At 42.3% G+C, this 18,341-nt stretch overlaps 6 protein-coding genes across 6 annotated transcripts; 1 reads left to right on the top strand and 5 right to left on the bottom strand.

Moving 5' to 3' along the window:
- Positions 1 to 11: 11 nt before the first annotated feature.
- Positions 12 to 2,094, top strand: BDB00DRAFT_883472 (Endonuclease/exonuclease/phosphatase; the record flags this gene model as incomplete). Its single annotated transcript, XM_053128235.1, has 4 exons — positions 12 to 699; positions 802 to 1,043; positions 1,154 to 1,311; positions 1,440 to 2,094. The coding sequence occupies 4 exons, from the start codon at positions 12 to 14 to the stop codon at positions 2,092 to 2,094; spliced, it is 1,743 nt and encodes a 580-aa protein (XP_052978605.1).
- A 500-nt stretch (positions 2,095 to 2,594) lies between these two features.
- On the bottom strand, positions 2,595 to 2,831 carry BDB00DRAFT_765623 (uncharacterized protein; the record flags this gene model as incomplete). The annotated part of the gene is made up of 1 exon (XM_053119522.1): positions 2,595 to 2,831. One exon carries the CDS (start codon positions 2,829 to 2,831, stop codon positions 2,595 to 2,597), a length of 237 nt encoding a protein of 78 aa, XP_052978604.1.
- A 1,724-nt stretch (positions 2,832 to 4,555) lies between these two features.
- BDB00DRAFT_765516 (pyridoxal phosphate-dependent transferase) lies at positions 4,556 to 6,555 on the bottom strand (the record flags this gene model as incomplete). Its single annotated transcript, XM_053119512.1, has 3 exons — positions 4,556 to 5,747; positions 5,879 to 6,133; positions 6,260 to 6,555. The coding sequence occupies 3 exons, from the start codon at positions 6,553 to 6,555 to the stop codon at positions 4,556 to 4,558; spliced, it is 1,743 nt and encodes a 580-aa protein (XP_052978603.1).
- Positions 6,556 to 9,542: 2,987 nt separating this feature from the next.
- On the bottom strand, positions 9,543 to 10,613 carry BDB00DRAFT_929727 (uncharacterized protein; the record flags this gene model as incomplete). The annotated part of the gene is made up of 5 exons (XM_053128976.1): positions 9,543 to 9,672; positions 9,746 to 9,832; positions 9,923 to 10,019; positions 10,171 to 10,286; positions 10,457 to 10,613. The coding sequence occupies 5 exons, from the start codon at positions 10,611 to 10,613 to the stop codon at positions 9,602 to 9,604; spliced, it is 528 nt and encodes a 175-aa protein (XP_052978602.1). The 3' UTR covers positions 9,543 to 9,601.
- A 2,685-nt stretch (positions 10,614 to 13,298) lies between these two features.
- Positions 13,299 to 14,407, bottom strand: BDB00DRAFT_765552 (Alpha/Beta hydrolase protein; the record flags this gene model as incomplete). Its single annotated transcript, XM_053119517.1, has 4 exons — positions 13,299 to 13,487; positions 13,615 to 13,943; positions 14,024 to 14,170; positions 14,263 to 14,407. The coding sequence occupies 4 exons, from the start codon at positions 14,405 to 14,407 to the stop codon at positions 13,299 to 13,301; spliced, it is 810 nt and encodes a 269-aa protein (XP_052978601.1).
- A 215-nt stretch (positions 14,408 to 14,622) lies between these two features.
- On the bottom strand, positions 14,623 to 17,395 carry BDB00DRAFT_939670 (glycoside hydrolase superfamily; the record flags this gene model as incomplete). Its single annotated transcript, XM_053129322.1, has 9 exons — positions 14,623 to 15,024; positions 15,128 to 15,202; positions 15,289 to 15,566; positions 15,675 to 16,000; positions 16,113 to 16,198; positions 16,294 to 16,361; positions 16,450 to 17,023; positions 17,103 to 17,277; positions 17,390 to 17,395. The coding sequence occupies 9 exons, from the start codon at positions 17,393 to 17,395 to the stop codon at positions 14,687 to 14,689; spliced, it is 1,926 nt and encodes a 641-aa protein (XP_052978600.1). The 3' UTR covers positions 14,623 to 14,686.
- Positions 17,396 to 18,341: the final 946 nt, after the last annotated feature.

Raw genomic sequence — 18,341 nt, 5'->3', positions numbered from 1 at the left:
CAGCCACCACCATGGCTACAACTACAGCTATTGGAGGAAATGGCGTCGGTCCACACTTTGATCGCCAGTACAGTTATGCTCAACGGTCCCGTCAGTCGTCGTCGCCACATCATCATGCTCGGACGGCTGCGCTCATGGCGCGTACTGCACCTAGCTGTAACCCTATTACCTTGACTCATCCTGCGCAACGACTCCTGCAAAATGACTTGAGTGCGAATCAACCCGGTGCTACTTCTAGCGGCAAAGCAGCAGCGGCAGAAGCGATACGACAACAACGACAGCAGCAACAAGAACAAGGAGAAGAATATACTTGGTCGACATTGGATATGGGCGGCATGGGATTAAACAACTTGTCACCCGTTCTAACCGCCGACTATTTATTTTTGACGGTGCTTTACATCAACCACAACAACCTGACGAGACTACCAACAAGTTTATCCAAGCTGACGCAGCTGACCATCTTGGATGTCTCGTCGAACCAATTGACACAAATACCCGCTGAACTGGGCCTTTTAGTGCGGCTTAAGGAGTTGTTGTTGTTTGATAATCAGCTGGCAAATTTGCCGACCGAACTGGGCACTCTGTATCAGCTGGAAACCCTCGGTTTGGAAGGGAATCCAATCAGTTCGGATCTGTCGCAATTGTTGCTGGAGGAAGGCTCGGCTGCGGTGATTGCAAACTTGCGTGAAAATGCTGAAGGTAAACATACTTGTGGTGGGATTGTGATGATTGCTGGTCTGAGAACATGAAAGAGATATAAGTTTTCTCAGCGTAATCATTCGTTATCTTCTTGCCATGTAGTGGGCATGCCTCCACCACAACGGGAAATGATTCGTGTATTGGATGATGATGAAGTAGACGACGATAAAAAGGATGATCCGGCGGAGAAGCTCTCCGTCTTGTGTTACAATGTGCTTTGTCAAAAGTACGCAACAACGCAAGCGTATGGATATACTCCGTCGTGGGCATTGGGATGGGATTATCGCAAAGAACTTCTCATGACTGAGATCTTGCGCTGGAATAGCGATGTCGTATGCCTTCAGGTAAATGGAATAAGAAAACAAGTGTGTGGCTAGTTTTGTGTTGATGTGTCCAAGGCACGAACGAGAAGTAGGGTGTTTTTACTAATGTTGGAGTCCTGCATATTGCTTAGGAAATTGAAATGTCTCAATTCGAAGACTTTTTTCGAGACCGATTCCAGGAAGCCGGTGGTTATGAGAGTATATTCTTTCCAAAGTCGCGTGCAAAGACCATGACGGATGAAGAGCGTCGTTCAGTGGATGGTTGCGCTATCTTCTACAAGGCATCCAGGTTCTGATTTTGTTATCACTCTTTTTTACAAATTTGTATACGCGACGGGAAAGGATGTGAGAGAGGGAAGGAGAGAGTTGAGGATGATTATTAGGCGAAACACTCAGCTGACCTACTATTTCATACAGATTTAAACTGGTCGCGCATCATCTACTCGAGTACAGCCAAAAAGTTCTGCAGCGCGCCGATCTGAAAGAAAGTGGAGACACATTCAACCGGGTCATGATCAAAGACAATGTGGCCGTGATGATTATGCTTCAAGACAAAAAGACAGGCTTGCGTGTGCTCGTTGCAAACTCCCATATCCATTGGGATCCCCAATTTGCCGATGTGAAGCTTGTCCAAGTCGGTATCCTTCTGGAAGAAATTGAACGGTTTACAGAAAAGCATACCCACGAGGAAGGAGGATCACCAGCAACAAAATCGTCTGTGTCGATTCCTACAGTGATATGCGGTGACTTTAATTCAACGCCAGATTCAGGCGTATACGAGCTATTGGCCAAAGGATCGGTCAAACAAAACCATAGCGACTTTGGCAGTCATGTCTATGGGAAGTATACCACCGAGGGCTTGAAACATCATTTGTCGTCGCCATTGAAAAGCGCCTATGCAAGCATTGGCGAATTATCTTTCACCAATTATACCCCAAGGTTCAGAGGCGTGTTGGATTACATCTGGTACACGACAGACACGCTGGATACCGTCTCTGTCTTGGGCCCTATTGATCAGGATTATCTGGACAAGGTCGTCGGGTTCCCTAATCCTCATTTTCCATCCGAGTAAGTACCCAATTTACATGCAATAACACAGCATAGTAGTAGGGTTGGGTGTTTTTGCATCACGTGATTTGAGATCATACAGGGGAATTCTGAGTTCTGACAAACTTATATTGTTACTCTCTGGGCTCTGTGTGTGTTTGTGTGTTTGCGTGCGTATGCTTGTACATATTGTGTTATGTGCATACGAATTGGATAGTCATATTGCTATAGCGGCCCAACTCAGATTCAAGAAAAAGAACACCGAGAAGTCTGCTGTCCGCAAGAGTAACCATTCTACTACTACTACCACCACTACCCAGCACCATCATTCGCATACCAACAACAGGCATTTATCACCCTTTTCATGATAATAAAATAACAGAAACTGTAATATAAATGAATAGTCTATATAGTATAACAGTAACTTTGTATTATACTTGCTTGTGTGGTGTTTTTTGTACATATAGAGGTGTTGTATACAAGGATTAAGAGGAACGGGATTAAAGATGAATCATATACAAGGCTTTATTTACCAGTGATACTGTTGACAAGGCCTTTCCATGCGCCTTCTGTCTTATCCTTGATGCCTTTGACAAAGCTTTCGACGTTAGCTGTCATTTCGTCGACTTGACCTTGACCGCGTTCAGCCTTGCCTTCGGCCTGCATCTTGTCGTTGTTGGTAGCAGCGCCGACAGTTTCTTTAACATCGCCAGTGGCTTGATCAATTTTAGCAGAAGCCTTGTTTGCGTTTTGTGAATCCATTTCGTATATCGCTAGTTTGTTTGTTAACTTTGAAAAAAAGTAAACTGAGGTTTGTTTGTATTTATAAAGAAAGCCGCAGCTGTCGATCAGTGGGAAAAAAATGACGATAAACCCACGTCATATTGTAAAACCGTTGCATAATACAATTGATCGCCCCGGCTCTACTTCGTGTTGGAGACAACACCACTTTGATAGATTGGACATGTTTCACGTGTTATCCGACATCTTGGGTCATTTTGTCGTTCATTTGGTTCCCGCTGCTGCTTCGACAAGTAAGCATTTATTTAAGATGATTCAATACCGTATAGTACTAGTATTTTCAATAGATAAATTGCCCCTCCTTCTTCTTTTGCAACGCGCAAAGCAGTTATTTTGTCGAGCATTGTTAATGTCAAACGTCTTTGTCCATGAAACGCGTAAACTAAGACGCACTCTGCTTCTATACTATTCGTAATAGCAATAAGTGGTCGCTTTCAGTCAGCTACCCCAAGTGATTCCTGATGCCGATGTGATATAAAAAAAGATATGTGCTACGATATCATTTGCATAGACAATAGTTCCAAAAGCATGGTGAATAAGTAAGATCTACTATGATGGTAAATGGGAAAATCTCATCTTTTACACAAAACATCGTCCTGCATAAGAGGATCACTTAAAGTTAGACCTCTACTACAAGGTCAGATGACCTTCATGTCCTCCTCTTCTTTAGGATCAAACACAGCATGCTATAATATCCTGGCACATTCAAATAAGACCTGTTTTTTATCAACTAAATGTGTATCGCACTTCGTCATCTACATATTGAGCCATTAGAAGCATGCTTAGTGTCTTATTTATCTGGGATGAGAAGAGAGAAGTAGAAAGACGGAAAAGAATACTCGGCTATTTAGGAGGACGGAAGAATAAGGGGTTTAACCAAAGTAAAGAAGAGAAATTCGTCTTGAGAAGATGAATAACTTGTGTTATTCAGCCGTCTATAATAATATATATTGCGAGTCAGATTCGCAAATTGTTCATTGCTATGGAAGTACGTAGACTTCTTTATGCAAAGTATGCTAAATTTACTGCTCGCATGTCAGCCCAGGGAGCAATTTCGACGAACGATACCGACCGAGTCAGTCGGGTTCGTTAACGTCTGAAGGTTTGCACTTTGTGGTCTTAGCGAGAACTATCAACCTTTTTTAATACTCACTCTATCCCAATCTTGCTGCACGGAAAAGTGATACTTCCTTAGATCTAGTGCAGTCTGGGCTGGGAGACATCACTTTGAAGTTCATAGTACTTGTCCTGTTATCGACTACTTCATGTAGAGGGACAGGCATTCAGTTTAAAACACCAACATGCAGTGAAAATGTAGCATATGCAATCGCTTCGAAAACATTGCGAGCGCTAAACAATAAGGTGACAACGTATTTTAGTCGGCACAAGGGCTGGAACAATCTAGCACAATGCCTAAAATTTAGCAGTTACTTCCGCGAGAGCAAGTCATCCCTTTTGTGGCTGCATGACGAACGATGACATCTCTGCATGTTACAAGTGCCACAGCGCCTTGCGTGCGGAGTTGCGGTATACTCAGAGACTTCATTACAAATAGTACAAAGGGAGACCCAGGATGTGATGAAATAACATAGATAAGAAACCGGATAAGTTTATTTGTCTTAATCAACCAAGAGCGGCGAGTTCGGAAATATAGAATTGTACTCGCTTCATTTTTATCGCCTCCTTTAGGCAACGGTGGACGAGGACTGCTGCTTAACAGCTTTGGATTCAATAACCTTATCTAAACCAAGCTGGCCGTTGGTCCAGAGGGGTTGGACTTGAGCAGGCTGAGCCATGCCGACACCAGCGCGACCACCTTCAGCAGCCCAGTCGTTGACACGACGGAAACCATAGCGGTTCCAGATAGTCTCCAAGGAATGGACGAGGTGATCAATCATTTCAGAGTTGTGACCAGGCGTGGGGGTGATACGGAGACGTTCCTCACCGACAGGCACCGTAGGATAGTTGATGCTTTGGACGTAGATGCCGTGTTCCGACAAGAGCTCGTCAGAGGCCAGCTTGGCCGAAGCGGCATCACCCAAGAGGACAGGCACGATGTGCGAAGGGTTGGGGACGACGGGGATGCCCAATTCAGCTAAGCGGGACTTGACGACGCGCGTGTTGATCTGCTGCATCTGGCGTTCAGAGTTCGAGACCTTCAAGTATTTGACCGACTGCATGGCGCCAGAGACGACAGCAGGGGGAAGCGAAGTAGTAAAGATGAAGCCAGGGGCATAGGAGCGGATCATGTCGACGAGCGAGGCAGAGGCAGCAATGTAGCCACCGACGACACCGTAGGCCTTGCCGAGAGTGCCCGTGATGATGTCAATTTCATCGACAATGGAGCCATTGCCCATGGTAGGATGCGCAGCGTTCAGGTCATAATCAAGATGCTCGGCAACGCCTGCACCGCGCGGGCCGTACATGCCGACTGCATGCACTTCGTCCAAAAATGTGATGGCACCGTACTTTTTAGCCAAGGCGACAATGTCGTGGATGGGTCCAATAGAGCCGCACATTGAGTAGACAGACTCAAAGGCGATGATCTTGGGGGTGGCAGGGTCGACAGACTGCAGTAATTCTTCCAGATGGGCCATGTCGTTGTGGCGGAAAATCTTCTTTTGGGCACCAGAGTGGCGCATACCCTGAATCATCGAAGCATGGTTCAGTTGGTCTGAGAAAATGACGCAGCCAGGAAGCTTGCTGGCGAGTGTTGCGAGAGTGGCATCATTTGCCACGTAGCACGATGAGAACACGAGTGCGCCCTCCTTGTGGTGTAGATCCGCCAACTCGGATTCAAGTCGAAGGTGGAGATCGGCGTTGCCGGCAATGTTGCGCGTGCCACCGGCACCAGCACCGTAGCGATCCAACGTACGTCTGTGTAAGGAGAGGAGAGAGAGATAGATAATAATAAGTATTGACTTGTTTATCAGAGTGTTTTTTCCCACACACGTAATGATGATGATGATGGCGGTCGGTAAAGAAGAAGTAGTAGGTGTTGTACTTACTTCATCGTTTCGGTCAAGACAGGGCTTCTTCCCATGCCCAGATAATCGTTGGCACACCACACCGTCACTTCATCCTCAACACGAGCCGTGTGTGCGCGAGGGAACTTCTGCGCCAAGCGGTTGATGTTGTTGAAGTAGCGATAGCTCTTGTCCTTGTGCTTTTTGCTGAGTTCGTGTTCGTAGTATCCTTCGTAGTCAAAGTGCTTGGACTTTGAGTTGAAGGCGACTGGCTTTTCCTTAGCGACGTTGTTGGCGCTGGCAGCAAAAGGTGCCTTGGGTGCCATGACTATAAACGGTGGTTTGGAGAATTTTCCTGTTAGGAGTCGTAGCTTCACGGGCGAAACCCCAGCCCTCAAACATATATAATTCTGTTTACCAGACTCGGTGTTCTCCACAGCCTTGGCCTTGACCGAAGGCGTCGGCTTTTGCAAAGATGCACGCGATGTCGAAAAGGTGCGAGTCTGTTGCTGAGTTGTTGAGGTAGTAGCAGTAGTAGTAGTAGTAGTAGCCTGGGCTTCCATGGCCTTGCTCATGACGGGGCATTGTTGAGCCTTGTTGAGCAGAGCATTGCTCTTCTGTGCGCCTGCAGGCAAGGTTGAAAGTCTACGAAGAGACGAGGTTGAGGCGACGTGCAAAAAGGGGCAGGTCTTTTTGGCTTGCGAAAGGGCAAACTCCATGGCAAGGACAATGAAGAGGGAATGTGGAAGAGTGGGGGGAGAGGAAGAAAGAAGAGAAAGCGAAAGTTAGGCAGGAGAGGAAAAGAAGAGGGGGGCTTCTTTACCAAAAGAGGCGATGCCTTTTAAAAAAACATGGACCGGGGTACCAAAAATTTTTTTCCGGTGTCTGATGCGCCAATAGCAAGGCTTCGTTGTAATGACGGCCGAACATTAGTCAGATCCTTTAGCCGCCCGCGTTACCGAATCTCGCTGCTACGTTGCGTAACCTTCGAGAGGTGTGTGATGAGGCTTACTTTGCGCTGGTACGCACGTGAATCCTGCATATGATGAGAAAACTTTTGCTGTCTGCGTTGACATGGAAATAAATTTGTGGGGAGCTATTAAGAAAAAGCACACTCTTTCTAGGTGGGTAGCAAAGTTAGCTTCAAAAGTATACGTCGGAAAATGGTGACAAGCGCTTTCGGTCATCGTTATAACAGCACTAATACCACTTGTTGCCTCCCTTACACGTAGCAGCGTCTCTCTTCTGACTCCTCCCCCCAGCATAGCCATTCCAGCGCGGAATAATCAACGCTCTTTCTATTTGATCTTGTTTGTGATACTGTTTATTTCCTGTTCTGTTTGAACCCGCGGTAATCCTGTTGCTGTGTCTCATAGCGTTTGAGATTATGTACACATCATTTATCCATTCACAGACCACTCGTTCCCCCACCCCCAACAGTATCCATTCCAAAATGTTTGGTCAGAGAAGCAGGTGCATATACAACATCGCTGAGGCACTAGCTATCCATGAAAGATTTCGCTAAAAAATTCAAACGGTACAAATATACCAGATACATGCAGGGTGTACAGATGTGTGTGAACACAGCCCTTTTCTGCCATGCGAATGTACTCCGGATAAGAAAAAAGGGTGCGGACTCCTGATTGCCACACTGAATATATACTTGCCCGCGAAATACAGTTTGACACTCTCTTTTGATTGTTTGTCTGATTACGATTGCAATAATCAGGCTCGCGTTGTTTACATCCAGGAGAAACCTGGGATGTGATTGTCGTACACAGCACAAAAATAAAACCATCGGAGTCTAGTTCATCGTTCTTATGGCAACAACAGTTCTCGTGGCAACAACAGTTCTCATGGCAACAACAGTTCTCATGGCAACAACAGTTCTCGTGGCTCTAATTTGCTATCATCGTGCACTCGGATACACTGGCTGCATAGGACATAAAACACGACGGGTGTATACATCTCGTCAGCAGCTGGAAAGTAGAGAAGCAGCAGTGCCCTCGTCTACACGAGCAAGGCAGTCTTAAACTGATGAGCAGTAGGAGCGGCAACACCACTCTATCTTATTTTCAGCTATGGCAATGACTAGACTATGAGAGATTTTGCTCACATTGCTTACTGATGCTACTTTACTCTCTATACAAATCAAGACCCCACACATTTGAGAAATAATACTTCAAAGTATGTATACTGTTTGCAACAAGGAACAGGGATCTGCAACAGCCGTGACAGCGGCCCAGATTGTGTCGTAAAAACAATGTGCCGGTTAAAATAAAAAAAGCTTATTACTAAAAATTGCTAGACCCGCAAGGACATACGTGCATAATAAGAAAACTTTATTTAACAAAGTATGTGTTCCAGTTCCCAAATGACCTAAACAATAACAGCATTACAACGCAGAGAAAAAACCACGAAGCACTGTAGTTGGCTTTTAAATATGCTCTTTTTTCTAAATGATCTGTATCTTTCTTTTCCCCAATAAGCAGAATAACATATACTGATGGATGAACCTGCAGTCAAGATGATCTGTTTTTTTGTGTCACCGCTGTGGATCGCAGGTTGCGGCACAGTATATCGGCTGATTATTGTTGTTAAACTCCACCACGTCGGTTTTCTAGTTCATTGCTTTCAGATCAGACAGGTGTATGAATAGGAACTATACAGGTGTGTATCCCACACATATACCTCCACATCTATAGCATCTACCGTGAATCAATAACTAAGTTTTGTAATCTGAACAGTTAAATCACATTACAACTGCACAACTTTTTCGTGGCACATTAATCTTAAACGAGCGATCAGCAGCATTTAAAGAATGTGATTTCAGAGTAGCACTATGTATCGTAAGACAGGACACACTCTCCTGCATTATGATCTACATTGACTTGTAGCAATCGCTACTAGCGGGCACTATAGCATCACTCATCCATCAGCAGAAACAAAAGACTTGCTTCTCTTGGTACATTGCATTAGTCGCTGAAAAGCGAAGAGAAAGGGATTTATGTACATGTGGACCTGAGCCAGCAGCTATACGAATTTAAATATGTGAGAAACGTGCTACAAGAGCAAGAGCATCAAACCATCCTCTATGGGCTCGTGCAAGAATTACTGATAGTCCAAAACAATCGCGGCCAAATACAATTTTTCTATGAGTAAGAGACACAAAAAATGACGGCAGAACTGTTTCATTGTCATACGTATAAACTTGCCCGCGTTTTTGCGTCAGCTGCATCATTGCATGCATCACCTGTCACAACGTATGCCGTACATGTCAAATGCAGGCTTTGTTCACTGTGTATTATACTCACGAACGTGTCACTGGAATGCTAAATCATGCTGAATGTTGGTAACAACAACAACAACAGTCAAGGTCTTTTTCAAGTGTGATCTGTGAACTTCCCTGTATTCAGACTAATGTCCCTGCAATACAGTGCCACAAAATTGACCCCCATGCATGAAAATACTATTCAACAAGTGTGTCAAGTCAATCATTGGCTGCTTTTTACTTCCACCTAGCCAAATTATCATCCTATTGAAGGCAAAGGAAGGCACAACGAGCTCAAGGATACAATCAGCAATAGTTTCTAGTTTAGGAGTTTCGACGCAAGAAAAAGCATAAAACAACCATTTAAAAAATTGCTAAACAATTTCATTACAGAATAAAATTAAATCACTGCCGCATAATAATTTGGTACGTATATGTTAATCTATTTTTCCTTTTTACAGTAGATGGCCTTTGGATATCCAATGCTTCTTCAGTCAAGCCAAAATATACCTGTCAGTTATCAATTGTCTTGTGGAAAAGCTCATATCCAGGACATTAACATACACTATTATAGGTTAGTTGATGTAGGTTAGTTGATGTCAAATTTAGTATTATTGTAGCTGCTAAAAAAGACTTACCATTAGCGTAAATGAAGACGTCAGTCACGGTATGTGATCCCACGACGTCTGTCACAAGCAAACTTCTACCGTGCCATTCAATACCGGCTATATATGTGTTTGTAGTAGACGAATGTTGTGAGTACACAAGGATACTTCAACTATCATAAAAAGAGTGACTGGATCTTTGATATATACCTCCATAACTTCCAGCCGGATCACCCTGGTTAGCAACGTAACTTCCATCTTTTTCAGTAGCTGGAGATCGAGGTGCATCATGGACCATTCTCCATGCCTCATAATGATCTGGACCATTGCTGGTACCGGCAGTGAGCACAATGTTGGGCGATTTTTTATATGTAGAGATCGCATGAATTGTGTTAATTTCAAAAATCAAGAAAAAATTTGTGTTTACTCGTAGTTTAAATGAAATACTAAATACATACCAGTAGGAAGCCATCGCCATTGTTATCAACGTAGGAGGGCCAGCCAGAATCCTCATAAAGACCGACAGCGCTACGCATACGTGCATCCGTAGTATGCTTGGTGATGTACGATTGATCTACTGATCCAAAAACATGGAAACCGTGGGCATCGGTCAGCAGTAAACAGGATTAAGGGTGTCTTCGTACTCTCCGTTTTTATAGTTGCACATTAAGTGTTAAAATTTAGTTGCTACGTTTATTGATTTATATAACTGTTATAAAAGAGAGAGAGAGACTAATTACGTACCACAGTGATATTTATCCGGACTCAGAGGGAGGTGGAAGGCTGATTTAGTTGATGAAGGTGATACCAGGTGCTGTGTCGATGTAGGTATTGTTGCATGCCAGTGTCGGGGTGTTGATGTGCGTCGAGTTCTGATGATATTATGCATATTATTGGCCATGTTCGTCTAAGGTAGTCAATGCGTTTTGGTGATTTGGTTTAGATTGTGGCAGTCGTTGAGGATGCAAGATATTGGATCATTTGTTGTTTGAGGTGCTATTCGTAGTCATGTGCGCTCTTAGAACACGTTATTGCATGGTTCTTGGTAAAATGTCTGTAGTCACATGTTCTGCATGGTATAGGTCTGCCACCTGGTAATCAACAATCTATGCGCCAGCGGATGAATCTACTTTTTTCTTTTCTTGTCATTGGTATCCACATTATAGGTCTATGCTGAGGCATGGTCTACATGCTGATAATAAAGTAGAAATGGTTTTCGAAGAAATTTGTTTGTTGAATATCGTCTGCCTGTAATTACACAGTTTTTTTATTCTTGGTTTGAAAGTAGTTCTGGTGTTGTTGTTAATGTTTTCCTTACAGGCGTACGGCAGAGTTTTTCCCAGTTAGTATACCTACTGTTCTGTGGTGATGGTTGGGAGGATGTTGGTGAGAAGGGCATCTTTAAGTAAAAAGTGAGCTCGTCGTAGAAATTTTGCCTGTAGTATTGCTGATCGTTCCTTTATGCTGGGTATTTTTGTCAGGTGGCGCATGACTTTGGTAGAGAACCTTGCTTTTGCACCATATATCATTTGTATACATGTGTTTTGTGCTTTCTTTTAGTATTGTGGTACTTGTTTTGTTGAGTTTATACAATTGCGAGTGCATTTTTAGATAGGCCAGTTGGACTGATTCCGATCGTGTTGAGAGTACGCATCACTAGTAAAGCTGAGCTGGTGGTTTTTTTTTTTCAATTAAGCATTGTCGATTGAGGAGCTCCTAATTATTGATTGGTGCCAGGTACCAAGTATACAATTACAGTAACCATGAAGTAATCTCTCTGGTATCAGAGGATACTGGGCTTATTTATGCTTCTTCATGATGATGTTAGAGATTTGGCTTTCTGCAAAAAGAAAAACATAACTGATTAATAGAATTTAGCTCAGAGAGAAAATATTAGCATTCAAATTAGAAAAAACAATGCAACCCAACAAAATGTATTAACAGACAGCAGATAAGAGACGGACTTACTGTATATAAAAACATGTCAAGCAACAAGCAACCACGTGGACTTAAAAAAAGCCATAACAATGCATAGATGCTCTTATTTTTGATTTATTTTAAATTGGTGTGGTCATAAGAATGATGTGATTAAAAGAATGTGGTTACCTCTTAAAATAATACAAGGAAAAAATCATTGGGTATTTATATAGAAAAAGGAATGCTTCAAGGAAAAGGGATAGAAACATAGAGTGAACAAGTATCATATATACATTAGGATTATTTAACGAATACAGTGAGATTGAATTACAAATGGAGAAAATTGCAAAAAAAACAATGAAGAAAAAATAATGCATGGAACATAGAAGCATTTGTACATGTTGAATATTTCAGCAGTGTTATAAATCATTTGGTTCTCGACCTTTTGCTGCTCGATGATGAGGAATTGAGGATGATGATGGGGAGGATGGCTTTGCTGATGAAGATGATGATGAAGACTTGGTAGGTATAAAAGATGGGGGAAGCATCCAATTTTTTGTGCCCTCATCAATTGTTGTAGTTCTGGTGTCGTTGCATCTTCTATTACCTTTCGCGTCTTTCCCATAATAGGAAATCAGGTCAATGTAAGTTTCAGTAATGACACGATTTGTGATATGTATTGCTTACCTGACTTGGGATACAGTATTGAGGATTAACTCTTATAAATTAATTATGATATAAACTATTAGATGCTATACATCAATAATTTATGTTTAATTTGTATGAAACATTTATGTTTCTAGCAGAAATATTTAATTGGTATATCAAATTTACTTTTAAGTTTTTAATTTATTAAATAAATATAAACAGTAAAATGCCAACGGGTTCGATTGCTTGCTTGGACAATAAGTCTTGGATTGCTTGATCTATCAGTGGAGTCTGTTCCGGGTCAAAAGGCTGGATGGGCGCTGGTGTTGTTGTCATTGGCGGTTGTGTGTGCAATTGAATTTTTGTAGTAGCCGTGTGCGATGGTGGTGTCGACGAATGAGTTGTATCCAATGTGTAAAAAACTTGCTGAGCCGACCTCCGACTGGGTCGCGTTTAGCTGTTATAGGCGCCATCGTTGAGATTATTGACGAAAAGGGTTGTTGGTCTTGTTAGATGGTTTTCCCGACAGATACATACACCAGGACACACTGTCAATTCTAAAGAAACACCAATTATCAATATCATTGGAAAGCCGAGACGCTACGTGAAATCACACAACGGCTTCAATTATGTATGCATGTCATAGATAAGAGACAGAGGGACGTTTCTTTGCTATGCTTGATAACGATGTAGGAGTATACTCGTTTTGAGAGTTTATACCAAATTTGAAAATCTGTTTTTTGCGAAATTGCAAACAAACATTGAGGAAAGTAAAACGGGGCTAGTTAACAAATGTCACATGTCACAGCAGCACCCGCGAACTGCCGGTTGCCAGCGTCATTTCAAGATATCAATAATATGAGGCATTGTTGAAGCATAGAAAACCTTTGCCGAACCCGCATTCTTCAACGAAAAAAACAAAACTTAATACATTGTATTAACTAACGCATTCATATACATGACTCATCTAATTGTATACTTTCTTTTACATTTCAATTTTATACACAAAAATCAGTATACTTTATGGATTTACAAGGTACACATCTGACATGTTCTCCAATTGTAAATTCCTTCGCGGCATACGTTCAGCAAAGAAAGTATGGAGGATCCGCCATTCAGCTGCTGAGTTTGCCATGGAATGATCTTTGTTGGATATAAAAATTTGAGATGTAAGTGCATCCGCTGAGCACAGTCGTTGGATTTCTTGAAACTACATTATTACATGGTGTCAATGATAAGCAACTGCGTAGATAATAGCATAGCTCGCACTCTCTCTTCAGTCCTTTAAAGGTAAGGAAACCTTATTTGCCACCGCTTTCTTTCGCTTCCAGTCTTACCTTCTTTTCCGCTTGGGAGCGGTTTCCAATCACTTGATCCTTTTCACCTTGCGTTACCAAGATATATCCTCCATAGCCATTTCCAATCTTTTTCTCGAATCGTTGCTCCTCCAAGAGATAACCACTGATGCTCACGACACCACCTAAATTTCGGATACTGCCAGACAAGGCAACATCCAATGCAACCGTACCACCTTGTGAAAAACCAAACAAGAATATTCTAGACGCTTCGAATCCACAATCGTTTGTTAGATGCTCGAGCAGTTCTGTAACTAGTTTGCGTGTACGAGTTAATCCTTTAAGTCGCTCTGGGTTCGCAGGAGTGAGTACTAAACAAAAGAACCAATACGGAGGGAAGTTAGCAGTGTTATGACATACTACAGCATCCAACTCTATCCAGAAAACGCACGATCGCCTGTCAAAAAATCAAAACTGGGATGCCACTGGTAGCAGCCCTCCAATAAGGGAACCGGTTCTGGAGCCTGAACGGCGAGAGTAGCTGTTTGCGGAAGGTTGAGTTTGGTGGCAAGTTTTGAGAAAGGGCCTTTGGAATCGCCTAAAACACGCAAGATGCATAAGAAATATCGCGAATAGTATTATGAACTCATTACAGAGAACGCAATTGTATTATTTTAAGCGAGACATTACCGAGCCCGTGGAAAAGAACGAGTAGATTATAATCGATCCCGTCAGCACTGGGTGCATAGTCAAATTTCAGCTGACATTTTGACGAAGTAGGTGGTTTTGCTTTGCTCTTTTGTGATTGAGGTGATTGAACGTTGATTGATTGCATCGTTTTTAAGGTAAAAAGATCGTTTCAATTTTTCTCTCTCGCTGCTGTTCTTGCAGAATTCTGGGTAGTAGCGCGACACGAGAATCTCCGGTAACGACATAGCAAGCAAAAGATCAGATATTTTACTATAGAAAAACTAGTAAATTATAGGTATGCAGTATACTGACTATACGTTGACTATATTAATGCTAAAATATGTAGTATTGTTCATTATCCATTCTTTATTTCGGTTGAAGGTACTTGTATATAATCAATTAAGTCCTTATATTTAAAAAGTCGTTATTGCTGGATATCAAGGATGAGGACTGTAGCTGATAAAGCAGCAAATGTGTACTCAAAATCGCTCTCGCTGTTCAAGGTGAACGTAGATTCCTCAGTCTTAACCACGGTCGACTCCTTGGTATTTTCAAGATCAGGGCTGTCTCCGGTAATAATACGTGCAGTGCCTTCGGTGTTTACTGCCAAACTCTGGAGGTTTATTTTGACGCTTTGCTCGGTATCGCCAATGTTGGCGACCTTGATGTAGACTTGGTTCTTTTCCTTGTTTGATCCGGCCACCCAGTACAAGGGGCCAAACTCACCATCTGTATGGTCAACTTGAAGGATCGTATCAGCGTCTAATGTTGATAAAGATAAATGGTGAGTTTGTGCTTGATTGTGTTTCGAGATACCCTAACGTTGATTATATAAAAGAGATATAGAATGTGGACAGATACTTACGGCTCTTGCTCCATTCTTGGAAAACGTAGTAAGAGGGAGTGAACCAAGCCTTCTCGGTATCGAAATGGATCATATCTTTTCGATATTGAAAGAAAAGTAAGTGGTTATATATCCGTGTGATGCGTGCATTGTTTTAAATATAAACAAATTTCTCTTCTTACCTGGATTCCACTGCTCTTGACCTTCACGCTTCAGCAGTGGCGCATAAGCAACCATGATAACAATATCTGCGTTGCGTTCCATACCCGTAAGGAAAATGGCATCACCAATACCCGCTTCCAAATTGGTAGGTGATCCGTCACAGCAACCATTAATATGGGTACCATATTCACCGATGAAAATATATGTTCCATTTCTGTCGTAATTGTCATACTTGGAAAAGACATCGATCATTTCTGTAATGTTGTAGTAGTAATGATCATCAAAGATATCCCATGGTCTATATCAAATACGATGTTGTTAAGTTAGATTTCTTTAGCTACGATTCTCATCGTGTTATTCTCTAGCAAAAATAGGTGGTCAGCTTAATTATGCTGTCTGTTTATACCTGGATTCTTGATCGGCAGTAGCAATGATCTTGGCATCAGGATATTTCTCGCTGATGGCATCATAGTATGCGCGGTAGCGATAATCGTAAGTGTCGCTGAACCAGTCTTCATTACCAATTTGGATGTAATTAACCTGGAATGGCTCTTCACGACCGTGCGAGGCACGGAGGGCACCATACGTTGTTTCCGTCGAACCAGTCAAGTATTCAAGCTCGTTTAACGCCTCTTGAACAAATGGACCTAATTCATCTTCGGGAACACTATCCCCTTGAAGCGAGTAGCCCGCGTAAACATCAACAATTGGCTCCATTTCAAAGTCTTCACACTGCAGAAGAAAAATTAAAAAAAATGATAGAAAGATTAGAAATTGATCAGTGCTACGTTGTATGTAGAATTTTACTAGTGCAAAATGGGAAAATCGTGTAGTAAATGCATACCATGTACATGTAATCAAGAAGACCCTGTCCGTTGGTGTTCCAGTAACTCCAGTCACCCATGCGGCCAATGCGCTCCTCCAGTGGGCCTAGAGAAATAGATTACCATTATCGTAGTTTAGAATTTATTCCAAGTATGTATGAATCATACAGCAGCACAAAAAAACTGACGAGGAGACCTTACCAACAGTCTCGTTCCACTTCCAACGTTGGTCGATGTATTGACCTTCCAAGTTATTTCCACCAGGGAATCTGATAGTTTGAAGAAAATTAAAATCGTGTTGATATCTTCATATACAATATTGATGGTAAATATGCTTATAATGTGATATGTACATACCGGAAAAACTTTGGATTCAAGGCCTTCATTGAATCTGCCAAGTCCTTACGCAGACCATTCTCACGACCTTCGAATGTCTCACCAAAAAGCGTGAAGACTTGGAAATAGATGGAGGCACCGGCGGCCTGCGCCGAGTCCACCGACACGACAAACGAGTTATCGATAGACACATCAGAGACGTCAGCTGAGTCGAGAGTAACTTCAAACTTCTGGAACTCGTTCGACACGGACTCGGAGGTGGAAGCCGAAGCCAGCACGGTTCCATCAGTGGATTCGAGCGTCACATTCAAGTTCCCGGTATATCCATCGGCTTTTGCAAAAAAGGAGGCTTGGTAGGTTTCACCGGGTTGGACGCGCACGCCCCACCATCCTTCATTGGAAACACCGGCTCTACCTGTTGAAGACTCGGAGACCTCCAGGCGAAGCGAGTTGCTGTTGATATCATTAAGACCATTGTCAGCATCAATCTCTATGGTAGCACCGTCACCAACAGCACTCCAGAATTCGACAGAGGGCTCGGCACCTGCGTCGTCAGCCTGGAAATTCCAATTGCGAAGCATTTGACCGTAGATTCCTATTATTACTCGTTTTTCAGTTAGAGTTACTCAATACACTAACTATTATGCTTAATAAGGTGGATAACAAAGTCGTACCTGAGTCGCCGCATCTGTTGATGTCTTCGTACATCAAGCCATAATGAATAGGAGACGTGGCATTGCCAGGAACATCATTGCGAACCGTAAGGGACAAGGCATCAGAAGGGCTTACCAAGAACGTGGATGTAAACATCAATGCTGCAGCTGCAGCAGTAATGCTAGTAGCAAATAACTGTCAAGTAGAAAAAAGGTGATAATTGTTTAAAAGTAATGACACAGTAAGAGGGTTATAAATTTTCATGCGCTGACAACATAACATCTAACAAAAAATAGACAATGCTTACCTTCATGGCGTTAATTGTATGTAAAGCAATGGATAATTTCAATGAAAAACATTACTGTCACTTGCTTTTATAGTTTACAGTCGCATTACATACGGTCGCATTCCATACGGTAGTGCGCGTACGGGATATTGAGATGGTGTGAGAATAACAGCATGCTTGTATTCTCCTTCTACACCATGTCCCTAAAGTCTATGGCATGATCCAGTCGACGATTTTCTCTACATCGGATAATAATAGAGGACTACAACAGTTTTTCTAGGATTTCCATAGATCCGGAAGAATTATGTGGGTTACATGATTGTAGAAAATAATCCAAAATAAACTAACTCTTCATGTATTAGACATATAGCAATGAGGATCTTCTTTTACCGGATAATCGCATAATCGATCTCGGTAGTACCAATTGCTAAAGACTGCCTTTCGTTACTCAAGTATATCTTACTCTTATGAAATGAACAGCTAATATGCATGTAATGCAATGCTAAATAGGAACACATAAGATCATAAACCAAACGCTGCCGGAAGGTTATATCAACGATACAATTGAAACAGTTCAAACAGGAGACGGTGTTTGGGAGCCTCCGAGAATTGCTTCTACTAGCAGTGTGTGACATTGTTAACCATAAAGTTTTGAATTAATCCAAAAGGGTCTTTTTGCAATCTTGTAGATTTTCATGATAGGATTAGATCTGTGTAACGTGCTTTTAGAAGATCCGGGGAATTGCTATGCTCTTCACAATTCTTCTCTCATGAGAAAAAAGTGCCATTGACCTTAATATTTCACAGAGAGAGAGAGAGAAAGAGAGCGAACGGCATAAACAATGTTTTTTCTCCATTGAGCGATGGCCATAGATTTAAACGAGGATTTTACGCTTTTTGGAAAATTTGACGGTGTATCCCCGGGTGGTTTCCATTGTGCAGATATCGTTAACCGAGGAACTTGGGCTCTGTG

The sequence above is a fragment of the Zychaea mexicana genome (assembly GCF_025766255.1).
Source record: "Zychaea mexicana strain RSA 1403 chromosome Unknown BDB00scaffold_48, whole genome shotgun sequence".
In the NCBI taxonomy this organism is placed as follows: domain Eukaryota; kingdom Fungi; phylum Mucoromycota; class Mucoromycetes; order Mucorales; family Lichtheimiaceae; genus Zychaea; species Zychaea mexicana.
The sequence above is the reverse complement of the archived record's forward strand: the minus strand, read 5'-3'. Positions and strand labels throughout refer to the sequence as shown.